This window comes from Peromyscus leucopus, chromosome 4 (assembly GCF_004664715.2).
Source record: "Peromyscus leucopus breed LL Stock chromosome 4, UCI_PerLeu_2.1, whole genome shotgun sequence".
Taxonomy (NCBI): Eukaryota; Metazoa; Chordata; class Mammalia; order Rodentia; family Cricetidae; genus Peromyscus; species Peromyscus leucopus.
The window spans coordinates 119974317-119986723 of NC_051066.1; the positions used below are offsets into that span (position 1 = coordinate 119974317).

Genomic DNA, 12407 nt, shown 5'->3' on the forward strand with positions numbered 1-12407 from the left:
CTGAGTACCATTTTCTCAGTCATTTGCAGTCCTTAAGCCATAATATCACAGTCTCTGGTCCTCTACCTAGACTTCATAAATGTCCATCATTTATGCTTCCCCTTCAGCTAAAAAAAAATAGATAGACATAAGACAAATGTCTCTATGGGTTAGGCAGAAGATTATAAAGATTGTAAAATACCTGTGCATTGGTATAATCATCTATGCTTTGAAAGCTAATTTTGTGCATGTTCACACAGGGTTTTTATGGTCTTCAAGTGACAGTAATCCTTTTCTCAAGAGAGAAGAAATGTACCCAGCTATGACAGACAAATACAATATTCTACAAAATGTTTGGTGGGGGGTTGGTGATGCCCAGATCAGTTTCTGTGGTATAGAATAAATTAATGCTCTTGCCTTGAAGGTTTGCCTTGGGCAATGGAAACATGTAATGTAGTGTACTTGACACAGAGCCTGAAAGCATTCCCTCAGGGGAGGTACATGTTGTTGTGAATTTCAATAAAGGGATTTCTACAGAAGTGTGTAGCAGGAATCTTAAAAGTTCTTATTAATAAAAATCAAACCCAGGGCCAGGTATTAGGGTGAATGCTGGAAGATCACAGAAACAGAACAAGCCACAGCTTCCTCACCTCACCAATACCTCAGCTGATCCTGTTTCCTCAGACTGGAAGCCTCTAAGTCCTCATCCAAATGAATCTTAGCCAAACTGCTGCTCAAAAGCCTAAAAGCGTAACCAGGCTCTATCTAGTTCCTGGTCCTCAAGCTTATATACCTTTCTGCTTTCTGCCATCACTTCCTGGGATTAAAGGCGTGAGTCACCATGCCTGGCTGTTTCCAGTGTGGCTTTAAACTCACAGAGATCGGGATGGATCTCTGCCTCCCAAGTGATAGGATTAAAGGCGTGTGTGCCACCATTTTCTGGCCTCTATATCTAGTGGCTGTTCTGTCCTCTGACACCAGATAAGTTTATTAGGGTGCACAATATATTGGGGGACACAATATATCACCACAGAAGTGAAGGCAAAATCCTTCCATTTGGGTCCAAAGTAGGAGAATGGCTACCAAAGCTGCAAATGGAGAGCCTCCCTGCTCATTTACCCAGACATCCACTCTCTCACTTGAAGTTCTAGAAAAAAAAGGAGATCACACACAACACAAGTTTAAGCTTTCTGTATTTCTGTTATTGGTGGAAAGGGGAGTTCAATAAAAACTTTCCTTATGTGTGAGACAGATGATTGATTGCAAAACTGAAAAGTCTTAGAAAATACAGCCTTAGAAAGATGAAGATGTTCCCTCACTTCTACAAAATAAAACAGAGCCAGGCAACCAAAAGCAACTTGGCAGGCCCCACGAGTCACCAGTCCATCTAGTGTATTCATGCCCATCTATTCTAATAAGCCTGACCTTACAGCTCAGTGGACTAAACCAGCAAGCATGGCTCATGCCAAGCTAGTTGGACATTCTCTACATTGAAGCTATTATATGCCTGATCCTGGAATTTCCATCTCCAGTGACATGGATGAAAAGCCTGCAGCTGGCTGTCCTGGAACTCTGGCTGTTGGAACAAAAGGAGAGTATAGGACAAAAAGGTTGCATAGAAACTACCCATGCTGCCTTGATGAATAAATCTGCCTTCTCCTCCATAGTCTGTGAATCTAGGGCCTGGATGTGATACTCACAACCAAAGAATCAACTAAAGCAAACCATAGGACCAGTAACTAGGAAATAGAGCCAATGCAGGGGAAAGGAAATAAAATGGGAAGGATCAGATCAAAATTCTGCAGTCCAAAATTCCAAATGCCTGGGGAAACCCACACCCACACACACCCAACAAAATTAAAGCCAGACCTGGCCCTCAGCTGCAGATGTAACCATGGCCCCGGGTGGCAGCACATATCACCCAGACCAGCATGGTCCCAGCAGCAGCACGGCCCTTAGACACCAACTTGGACACAGGTAGCTGACCTGACTCCGGTCATCTATACAGACTTCAGTGGTAACTGAAGCCATGGACGTCAACACAGACCCTGGCTGCTGCACAGCCACGGACCCAGACAACAGAATTCAAAACCATACATGGCCCTCAGCTGCAGCTCAGGCCTGGACATCATCATGGCCCCAGGTGGCAACACAAGCCACCCAGGTAGGCTTGGCCCCAGTGGTGGCAGAGCCCTTGGACACCAACACAGCCACAGATGGCGGCCCAGACCAAGACATCCCTGTGGCCTTTGGTGGCAACATGGGCCATGGGCATTAACACAGACTCCAGCTGAGGTAGGACCATGGTCCCAGACATGGCCATCGACAGCAGCCTGGGCCAGGAGGTTACAATGACCCCAGGTGGCAGCACAGGCCATCCAGATCAGCATGACACAGCTGCAGCATGGCTCTTGGACACCAACATGACCTCAGGAGGCAGGACAGACCCCAGACATCCCCATGGCCATTAAGAATAATATCAAAATTACAGGCTTACAACCACCTATAAGTTTCAGGGAATTTGGCATCCATAGGTTTCTGCACATCTAATAAACACACTTAGGCACACATGTATATTTTAAGAGGTAAGAAAGCAGAATATAGAGACAGAACCCATATAAAAATAAATTTATGACATGATTGAGACTGCAATAAAAAATGAATGATAGCATGGCGGCATTCAATAATTGCTACTCGTTGTTACTCGAGGAAACGAGTTTGCCATTGTTGCTACTCGAGGAAAACTAGGCATCCCTCCTACATCCTGAGCACAAATAGAGTCTTAAATATGTATGAGCCTTTAGAATTAGATGTAGGAAATATCTCTATATCCTGACATCAGATGGTCTTCTTAAACAAAACTCTAAGCCATACAGGGGAAAAAAAACCTGATAAACCTAAATTATCAAATTTTCAAAAATTTGTTTAATAAAAGTGATAGTAAGTAAAGTTGGAAGCCAAGCCACAAACTAAAAGGCATATGCAACAAATTGTCTAAAAAAGGAGTAATACTCAATATTCATAAAGAACAGCTATAAATAAGTTTAACAGAAGATGAATGTCTTGATAGGGGAAAATGGTATCAAGGCTGTGAACAGGCAACAGAAGAGAAACCCTGAGAAAACTAAGCATATGAAAATACAGCCTTGCTCATAATGATGAAAATGTAAAAGGAAGCAATAAGATACCATTTCACACTAACAAGATGGGCATATGGTAAAATTTGACAACATTAAGTGTTAACACTCCCCCACCATGCACAAGATAATTTATAACCACAGCCATCCATGTTCATTTCTATATGAGTACCCCAGAAAAACTCTCCCACGTTGGCATAAAAAAGTAATATACAAGACTTTTCTTTTTCAAATGATGTGTGATAGTCAAGAAAATCATGAATAAAATAACTATTTGTAAGACAAATTGCTAAATAGTCTTATTAACAAAAACCCAGAACCAGATATTGGGGTGAAAGCTGAGAGATCAGGGAATCAGGACAAGCCACAGACAACCTCACCTCACCAACTCCTCAGCTTCCAAAGAGATCTACTTCCTGTATACCCATGCCTATATGCCTTTCTGTTCTGCATCTCACTTCCTCTCTCTGCCCAGCTACATCACTTCCTGTCTGTCTGTACAGACCTCCAGACCTCTATGGTTAGTGCTGGGATTAAAGGTGTGTGCCACCATGCCTGACTCTGTTCCCAGTGTGTCCTTGAACTCACAGAGATCTGGATGGATCTCTGCCTCCCAAATGCTAGGATTAAAGGTGTGTGCTATCATTGTCTGACTTCTATGTTTAATATAGTGACTGGCTTTTTCCTCTGCTCTTCAGATAAGCTTTATTAGGGTGCACAACATATTAAAGGACACAATATATCACCACACCTACCATTAGATTATGGGTAAATAATTTACAACATATTATTAGTGGACTACTGCTCAGTATTAAAAATAGTCAAATCATGAATTTCCAAGGAGGCAAAGAAGGAATGATGGTGGAAAGGCTTCCATCACATGTACGAAGACTTAAAAACTCTGAAGTCTGGAAAATATTTAGCTGTTAGGCTTATATGGTGGTCTTATAAGAGACATTGTTCATCAAAACTGTTATAATGCTTAAAATATTTCATAAATTAAAATATCTACATGCTTTGTGGCCCAGCCAAGTTGATAAATAAAATTAAGCAACTCACTTTTGTCTGCACAGTTCTGATAGTTGGGAATAGATAATAGTAATGACAAGAATAAAATCAGAAGTTTGGAAGTAGAGACTTGAGTTGAATTGTGGTTGTGCCTCTTAATTGAGAAGTGACCCAATGGTTCTATTCCTCTCTGTTTAAAATGGAGAAAATAACAGATCTTTTTGAGGGCTAAATATGATAACTTATATAGAGTTTTGCCATAGTCCCAAGCCCATAGTCTGCACCAATGTTGGGGAAAAGAGTCACTGCTGGCATCCAGCCTAGTTTATGTTACATTATGCCTTCAGTATAGTGTGTTTAGAGACAGATGTTTGATGCTGTGCATGATGACTTATATCTGTAGTCTTGCATTTGGGAGGCCTAGAATTAATGCCAATCTGGGCTACAAAGTGAGTTTCTGTGGGAGCCCACAAAGATTCTAATTTGTGGTGGTTTCACTCAAGGTCAGAGAGTCAGAGTTTATGTTGCTCCCCAAGGCTGCATGATAGGGTCTAAAGGCATGGTTACCAGGTGTCTTATACAAGATGCTTTGCCAGGGGGCATGCTTATCAGGTGTTTTGAAGGGTCTACACTTGGTTATACATTGTGCTTTGATCTTGAAAGGGGGAGGTCTTTTGCCCCTCCCCTTGCTAGTTCCCCTAAGTGAACCCTAACTTGCCCCTCTAGCCTGTTTTATGCATTTTTTGTTTGTGTATTACTACAGTAATGTTGTGTAGCAAGTCACCTTCAGCTTAAAATAATAAGCACCATTGTTCTACACAAGGCATGCATTTGTCTGTACTCATTCATTCTACAGTATACACAGATTTCAGTATATCACATTGCTCTCAGTGAATTCATACAGTTCTATCTGTCATTTTAAAATTGATTCATTAACTTAATTTTTGGGAAATGCAGAAAATATTTCTAGCATTACCTCACTAGTAAAAAAGGAAAGTGCAAATTAAACAATAAGATAATACTCACATTAATCGGTTTTGCAAAAATGGGCAAGCAAGTGTTTGCTGTGATAAAAATACCCTGGCAAGAGCAACTTAAGGAAGAAGGGATTATTCTGGCTCACAGTTCCAGAAAGATGTAGTCCATCATGGCAGCAGGTAGGCAGGGCGTGGTGGCAGGCACAGGAGGCTGGCTGGCCATGTTGCATCTACACTGATAAAGCAGAGAGTGAACCAGAAGTGTGGTCAGCTATGGTGCCCCATAACCTACTTCCTCCAAGAGTTCCACAGCCTTCCCAAACAGTGCCACCAGCTGAGGACCCAGTGTTTAACAAACAAAAAAAAAAAAAAAAAAAAAAAAGGGTTTCTCTGTGTACCTCTGGCTGTCCTGGAACTCATTCTGTAGACCAGGCTAGCCTGGAATGCATTGAGATCCTCCTGCCTTTACCTCCTGAACACTAGGATTAAAAGTGTGCACCATCACCACCAGCCTACAGATTCTTTTCCTCTTTTTGTAATTTTATTTATTTTCATTTCATGTGCATTGGTGTTTTGCATGCATGTGTGTCTGTGTAAGGGTGTCTGGTCTCCTGGAACTGAAGTTATAGAGAGTTGTGCACTGTCATGTGGGTGCTGGGAATTGAAGCTGGGTCCTCTGGAAGAAAAGCCAGTGCTCTTAACTGCTGAGCCATCTCTCCAGCCCCAGATTCTTTTATTACCATCTTAATCACTAATATTAATTTTCAGATCACATAGTATACATCACACTATAGATAGATAGACAGATGGATAGTGATAGATAGATAGATAGATAGATAGATAGATAGATAGATGATAGATAGATAGATAGATAGATAGATAGATAGATAGATAGATGATAGGTAGGTAGTAGATAGATAGATAGATAGATAGATAGATAGATAGATAGATAGACTGACAGATGATGGATCCAGAATCAAAGGGCAAAAGCAGACTTAAAGGAGCTCAAAGAGATGTAACTGGAAACAGAGGGAGGAGGCTGATAGATGCAGAGTCTCTGTGGGAGTTAGGTACCAGAGCTTTTGGGGAAATTGCAGATGCAACGCATTGTTGAGCCCTGGGGTTAAGTCAAGCTGTAAAGGTGAGGTGTAGAACCAAGGAAGCCACTCAGGAAATGTACATGACAGAGTCCACACATAGATATGACATACTCTGATGACTCTGTCCCCACAACTTTTCTCCCTCTGATCTCTATCAACAACTCCCCTTCAACTCTACTAGTCCCTTTACCAAATTCTTGGCTTTTAGTTTTCTTTTATGACCCTGGTTTAACCAGGGCCATCTCTATGACCATTGGATCGGAATTACCCATTGGCACTTAGCGGGGCCACCAATGGGTGTATAACTGAAGGCAGTGACCCCTCCCCTTCCAGACTCTATCCATAGCAAATAGTTCTAGATGGGGTTAGAGCCCCTTAGCCCCTCCTCAATCTGTGCCTGGCTACTGATAAGCCCAGTGCAGGCATCCCCATCTGCTATGAGTTCAGGATTTCAAGGGCTGTGTCTTGTCCTGAAGATGGTATTTCGTAGCCCTTCTCCCCATCTTTCAGCTCGTACCTTATCTCCATCCCTCCTCTGCAATCTTCCCTGAACTTTAGAGGGGAGAGAGTAAATATCTTGTTTTTCTCATCACCTTCTACAGCCATAAGTCTCCACATTAAACACCATTCACTGAAAAGAGGTTTCTCTGATTAGGGTGATTTAAAAGGCAGTCTGATACTATGGCAGTTTGGCTAAACAACAGTATTCAGTTTTCCACTCCTATCCTCAGGGTCTATGGTCTCTCCCAGTATGGAGTTTTGTCCAGGTTTCTAGTATTGGGTATTGATTCCTTCCTGCAGAGAGGGCTTCAAATCCAATCCAAGAGCAACTGGTTACCCCAGAACAGTAATGGCACCATTGCACAAGTTAGCACATCTTGCGTGGTGGGTTGGTCTCATAGATCAGAGGATTCACATGCAGGAAAGGCCATTGATGCCTTTTCTCCTCCAGCATCCTGAATAGTATCTTTCAGGACTGTGAAAGCTAGCCCGCGTGGAGGAGGAAGCTTCTAGCTCACTTCCACCTTGCCTTCTCTATATTGAGCAGCCAAGGTGTATGGTATCTTCAGCAATAAGGTCTTATCATCTGGTTATAGCGGGGAACTAAGAGGACTATCAAGAGCCTATACTGTTGGGGGAGTGGCCTTTCGGATTCTCTGTGACCATCAGCTCCTAAGGAGCTCTCTGACTCCTGGCACAGGAATTTGTGTTTAACAGCCTATGGCTTCTGGGAACAGCCATGCAAGGTGTCTCCTTTAAATTCTTTTTTAATATAAATCACATTTTTAATTTAGTTACAAGATATTATATGTCCATATATTATTTTCATATCCCCTTCATTTTGGCTAATTTCCATCCTCCTGTCTCCCCTATCCTCCAACCCTTTAAACCTTCCTACCCCAAGTATTCCCCCATCTCTACTTTTATATTACCTATTTTCTACTAACCTCTCTCTTCAGGCAGCCCCTCTCAGGAACCTCTTTCTAATGTCCTGGTTTCTAAAGGTACTCCAAGTTAAGCATACAAAATTACAAGTTAGAAGCCAGGGTCCACGTATAGAGAAGAACATGCAGTGTTTGTCTTTCTGTATCTGAGTTAACTCTCTCGATATAATGGTTTCCAGATCCATCCATTTACCTGAAATTTTCATAATTTTATTTTCTCCTCACAGCTTAATAGAATCCCATAGTGTATAGAACATGTAGAATGGTACATAGAATCCCATAGTAGCACATTTTCATTCTCCATCTATCAGCTGATGGACATATAGACTGATTTCATTTCTTGGCTACTATGAACTAAGCAGCAGATAACATGAACAAGCCAGTGCCTCTGCAACAATATGTACAGTCCTTTGGGTATATGGAGTTGACTTGTGTGGTCACAGGTTAGTTCTACGTAGAGCTTTTTGAGGACTCCCCACACTGTTTTTCTGCAGTGGCCTCATCAGTTGGTATTACCACTAACAGTCAACAAGGGTTATCCTTTCCTGACAGTCTGACCAGCATTTGTTATTATTTGATTTCCTGATGATTGCCATTCTGACAGGGATGAGATAGAATCTCAAAGTTGTTTTAAACTGCATCTCCCTGATAGCTAATAATACTGAACACTTCTTTTTTATTGAGAATTTTATATATGTATATAATATTCAAAATCCTTCCACTCCAATTCCTTCCCCAAGTACCCTGTCTCTATTCAGTCCCAATGCCACGAGTTATTATTATTATTATTATTATTATTATTATTATTATTTTATTATTATTTGATTATTATTTGAGTCCATCTGGTGCTGCCAGTATATGCATGGGGCCATCTTCTAGAGCATGGGTAGCCTCTCGGAGACTGCTTCCTTAAGAAATGGACTTTCTCTCTCTCAGAAGTCATCAACTGCCAATAGATCCTCAGCTAGGGGTAGAACTTCACGCCGCCCCCTCCACTCTATGCTGAGATTGTTTTCTGGTTTGAGCTAGCTGTCACAATCTTTGTGAGTTCATATATGTATCTTCCTGTTGCATCTAGGAAGCACTGCTTTCTTTTTGTTTTTCTTTTTTAAGATTTATTTATTTATTATGTATACAGTGTTCTGTCTGCATATGTGCCTGCATGCCAGAAAAGGGCACCAGATCTCATTATGGATGGTTGTGAGCCACCATGTTGTTGCTGGGATTGAACTCAGGATCTCTGGAAGAGCAGTCAGTGCTCTTAACCACTGAGCCATCTCTCTAGCCCCAAAGCATTGCTTTCTTAAAGCTGCCTGCTATCTCTGGCTCCTACTATCTTTCTACATGGATCTTAGTACCTTTTCATGTAGATCATTGAACTTTGAGGAGAAAGATGTGATATCTACTTCTCATTTGGGGATGATCACATCTGCACATTGGTCAATTGTGGGTTCTGTGCAGATTGCTATCTACTGCAAGAAGCTTCTCTAATGAAGGTTGAGTGATGCACTGATCTATGAGTAGCAATAGATCATTAGGAATTGATTAATTGCTACATCCATTGTGTCTTAGTGACTTTCCTATTACTGCTATGAGACACCATGACTAAGGCAACTTATAGAAGAAAGAGTTTATTGGGGGCTTACAGTTCAGAGGGTGAGTCCATGACCACCATGGTGGGAAGCATGGCAACAAGTAAGCAGGCATGGTGCTGGGGCAGTGGATGAGAGCTTACATTTAATTCACAAGCAAGAGGCAGAGAGAGAGGGGAGAGGGAGAGAGAAGAGAGAGAGAGAGAGAGAGAGAGAGAGAGAGAGAGAGAGAGAGAGAGAGAGAGAGAGAATGGAAATGGTTGGGTTTTTAAAACCTCTAAGCACATCCCCAGTGACACACCTCCTCCAACAAGTCCACACCTCCTAATCCTTCCCAAATAGTCCCACCAACTGGAGACCAAGTATTCATGAGCCTATGAAAGCCATTCTCATTCAAAATACCACAAATCATAGTAGGTTTTCTCCTACTACTATTTTCCCATGACCTATCTAGCCACGAGTTTTCAGCCTCATTTACAGGGTCAAGTATGGGTTCCATCTTATGAAGCAATACTCAAATCCAATCAAAAAGTAGTTGGTTACTCCCATAACATTCATGCCACTATTACACCAATGGGCATATCTTGCCAGGCAAGTCGTTATTATAGTTTTCAGGGTTTGCAGCTGGATGAGTCTGATGATGTCTTTTCTCCTCTGGTGGCATGTATAGCACCTTCTAGTACTCTGAAAGCTAGCCAGTATGGACAAAGCTTTCAGCTGAATACCAGCTAGATTTGTCCATGCTCTATGACTCAAGTATATACACTATAGTGTTTGTAAAGATCAAAGTGGAAAAATGGAACAGGAAAGATTAAAAGGGGTGAGGAACTGGAAGTCAGGGTAGGAAACGTAGGGAGGGATAACTAATAATAAAGGCCTTTTGAAAAAATCATATAGAAACATACTACTGCAGAAGCTTCCTAATATGTACATGTATAAAAAGTTTAAATGGGATTTACTTATGATGGGGGTACAGTGCCTCAACTAGATACCATATGCTACCAAATAAAACCCCAGTACCAGGAATGGGCTACCTCTTTTTGAGTTGTTGGCCAGTGGGTCACATAAACCCTCCCAAAAAATTATAGGTTATTGCCAATCCTATTGGTTACCTCCAGAATTTGACAAGTAAGACCCTGCTTTTTTGGACTTTTAAGGTTTTTCCATATAGAATCCTACCTTCTTGGTTAGGTTAAATTAGAGTTTGGTTTGTTGCTACTGTTGCCGTTGTTGCTGTTGTTGTTGATGTTGTTGCTGCTGCTGTTGTTGCCATTGTTGCTATTGTTGTTGCTGCTGTTGCTGCTGTTGTTGCTGTTGCTATTGTTGCTACTGTTGTTGCTGCTGCTGTTGCTGTTGCTATTGTTGTTGCTGCTGTTGCTGCTGTTGTTGCTGTTGCTATTGTTGCTACTGTTGTTGCTGCTGTTGCTGTTGTTGCTGCTGCTGTTGCTGTTGTCTTGGTTATTAGGATTGTTCCCTATTTTCTCTCTCTACCTGTTTGTCATTGGTGTCTAAAAAAAAGCTATTGGATTTTGGATTGCCAATTTTGTAGCCTGCTACTTTGCTGGATTTTTATATATTGGTTCAGAGTTTTCTGGTAGCATCTTTAGGGTCTTTTATGTCTAGAGTCATGGTTAACCTGAAAACAGGGGCCCTTTAACTTCTTCTCTTCCAAAATACTGCCAGAAAGTGCTTTCTTGTTTCTGTGCCAAAGTGGAAAGCTAATTCAATGAAGGTGAGTGACCATCATCATTGGTAGGCAACATCTCACCCCTGTATGCTAAAACACCCTTGGAAGTAACTACCACCCATGGATCCTAGTCCTTCACTTAATGAAAGAATGGGTAGATCAGTAGAATTGAGAGACTGGGGGCATAAAGGCACAAAGCCAGTGGAATGTCAACTGAGGAAGTAAAAGATCCAGCCTACCAGAGCCATCAATCTTTGCTACTTTGCCTGCATCAGATCAGTTACCAACAACCAGGAGCAGACAGAACTGAAGAAATCCCCTACAAATGCTTTTGACCATTTGTCTGACTTGCCTCTGTTTTCCCCACAGCCATGGAACTAGGTGTGCAGGAGAAGTTTCTGCTGCAGCCAGCAACAATATCTGTGGAGTCGGCGTAGCATACAACTCCAAGGTGGCAGGTGAGCCAGCCCTGCCAGAGAAAGGCACCATGCTAGGCAGCCTGCACCCGGAGCTGTCACATTCTGATCTCCAATCTTACAAGGTCCAGCAAAATTATCCCACTGGGCAGGAACTCTGAGACCCACAAGTGGAGCAAGCATGGCGAAGACATTTAATTTTAACCTGCACTCAATATACTTTCAATATTCTTAACCCACAAGATGCTGAAAAATAGGCAGATCACAAGCCCATAGCTCAAATGTGAATGGATTTTCGTAATTGTAAACACCCATGTAACCAACAAAATCCACCCAGACCCCAAAGCCCTCCTCCTCATGACCCTTTCCCGAGGTATTACCCATACTTACCCAAGTGTAACCACAATCTTGTTTTCTGACAGCAAAAAAAAAAATGATCATTTCTGGTATTTAACTTCATATTAATGCAAAGTCGTTACTTGTTTGTTGTTGTTGTTGTTTATGTTTCTTTTTTTAAGATTTTAATGCTTGGCCTAGCATATTTCTGGCTAGCTCTTTTAACTTAAATTAACCTGTTTCTCTTTATCTACCTTTTGCCTCAGGGCTTATTACCTTTCTTACTCTGTATATCTTACTTTCACTGCTTCTCTATGTCTGGCTGGCTGCCAGCTGCCTGGCTTCCTGCCCCAGGCACGTTCCTTACTCTCTCCTCCTTCTCTCATTTCTCTCCCCCTTTCTGAGCCTAGATTTCTCCTCCTATTTACTCTGTCTGCCAGCCCCGCCTATCCTTTCTCTGCCTAGCTATTGGTCATTCAGCTTTTTATTAGACCAATTAGATGTCTTAGGCAGGCAGAGTGGAAACACGTACAACATATCTTTACATAATTAAATACACATCCTTACATCATTAAACAGATGCAGCATAAACAAAAGCAACACACCTTTCCACAGTTAAAGTAAAGTAAAGCATAAGCAAATATAACACATCGCAAAGTTGCTACTTTATCATGTCAGTGTCGGTAGCATTTTAATGAGAATCAAATATATTCTCTAGAACATAAGGAGG

The 12407-nt window shown here is 41.7% G+C and overlaps 1 protein-coding gene across 1 annotated transcript in view; it reads left to right on the forward strand.

Moving 5' to 3' along the window:
• Positions 1 to 12407, forward strand: part of Pcsk2 (proprotein convertase subtilisin/kexin type 2) — a 252882-nt gene that overhangs the window by 200076 nt on the left and 40399 nt on the right. Inside the window, exon 7 of the mRNA XM_028893276.2 lies at positions 11295 to 11383. Coding sequence (XP_028749109.1) covers positions 11295 to 11383 — 89 coding nt within the window. The remainder of the gene's footprint in view (positions 1 to 11294; positions 11384 to 12407) is intronic.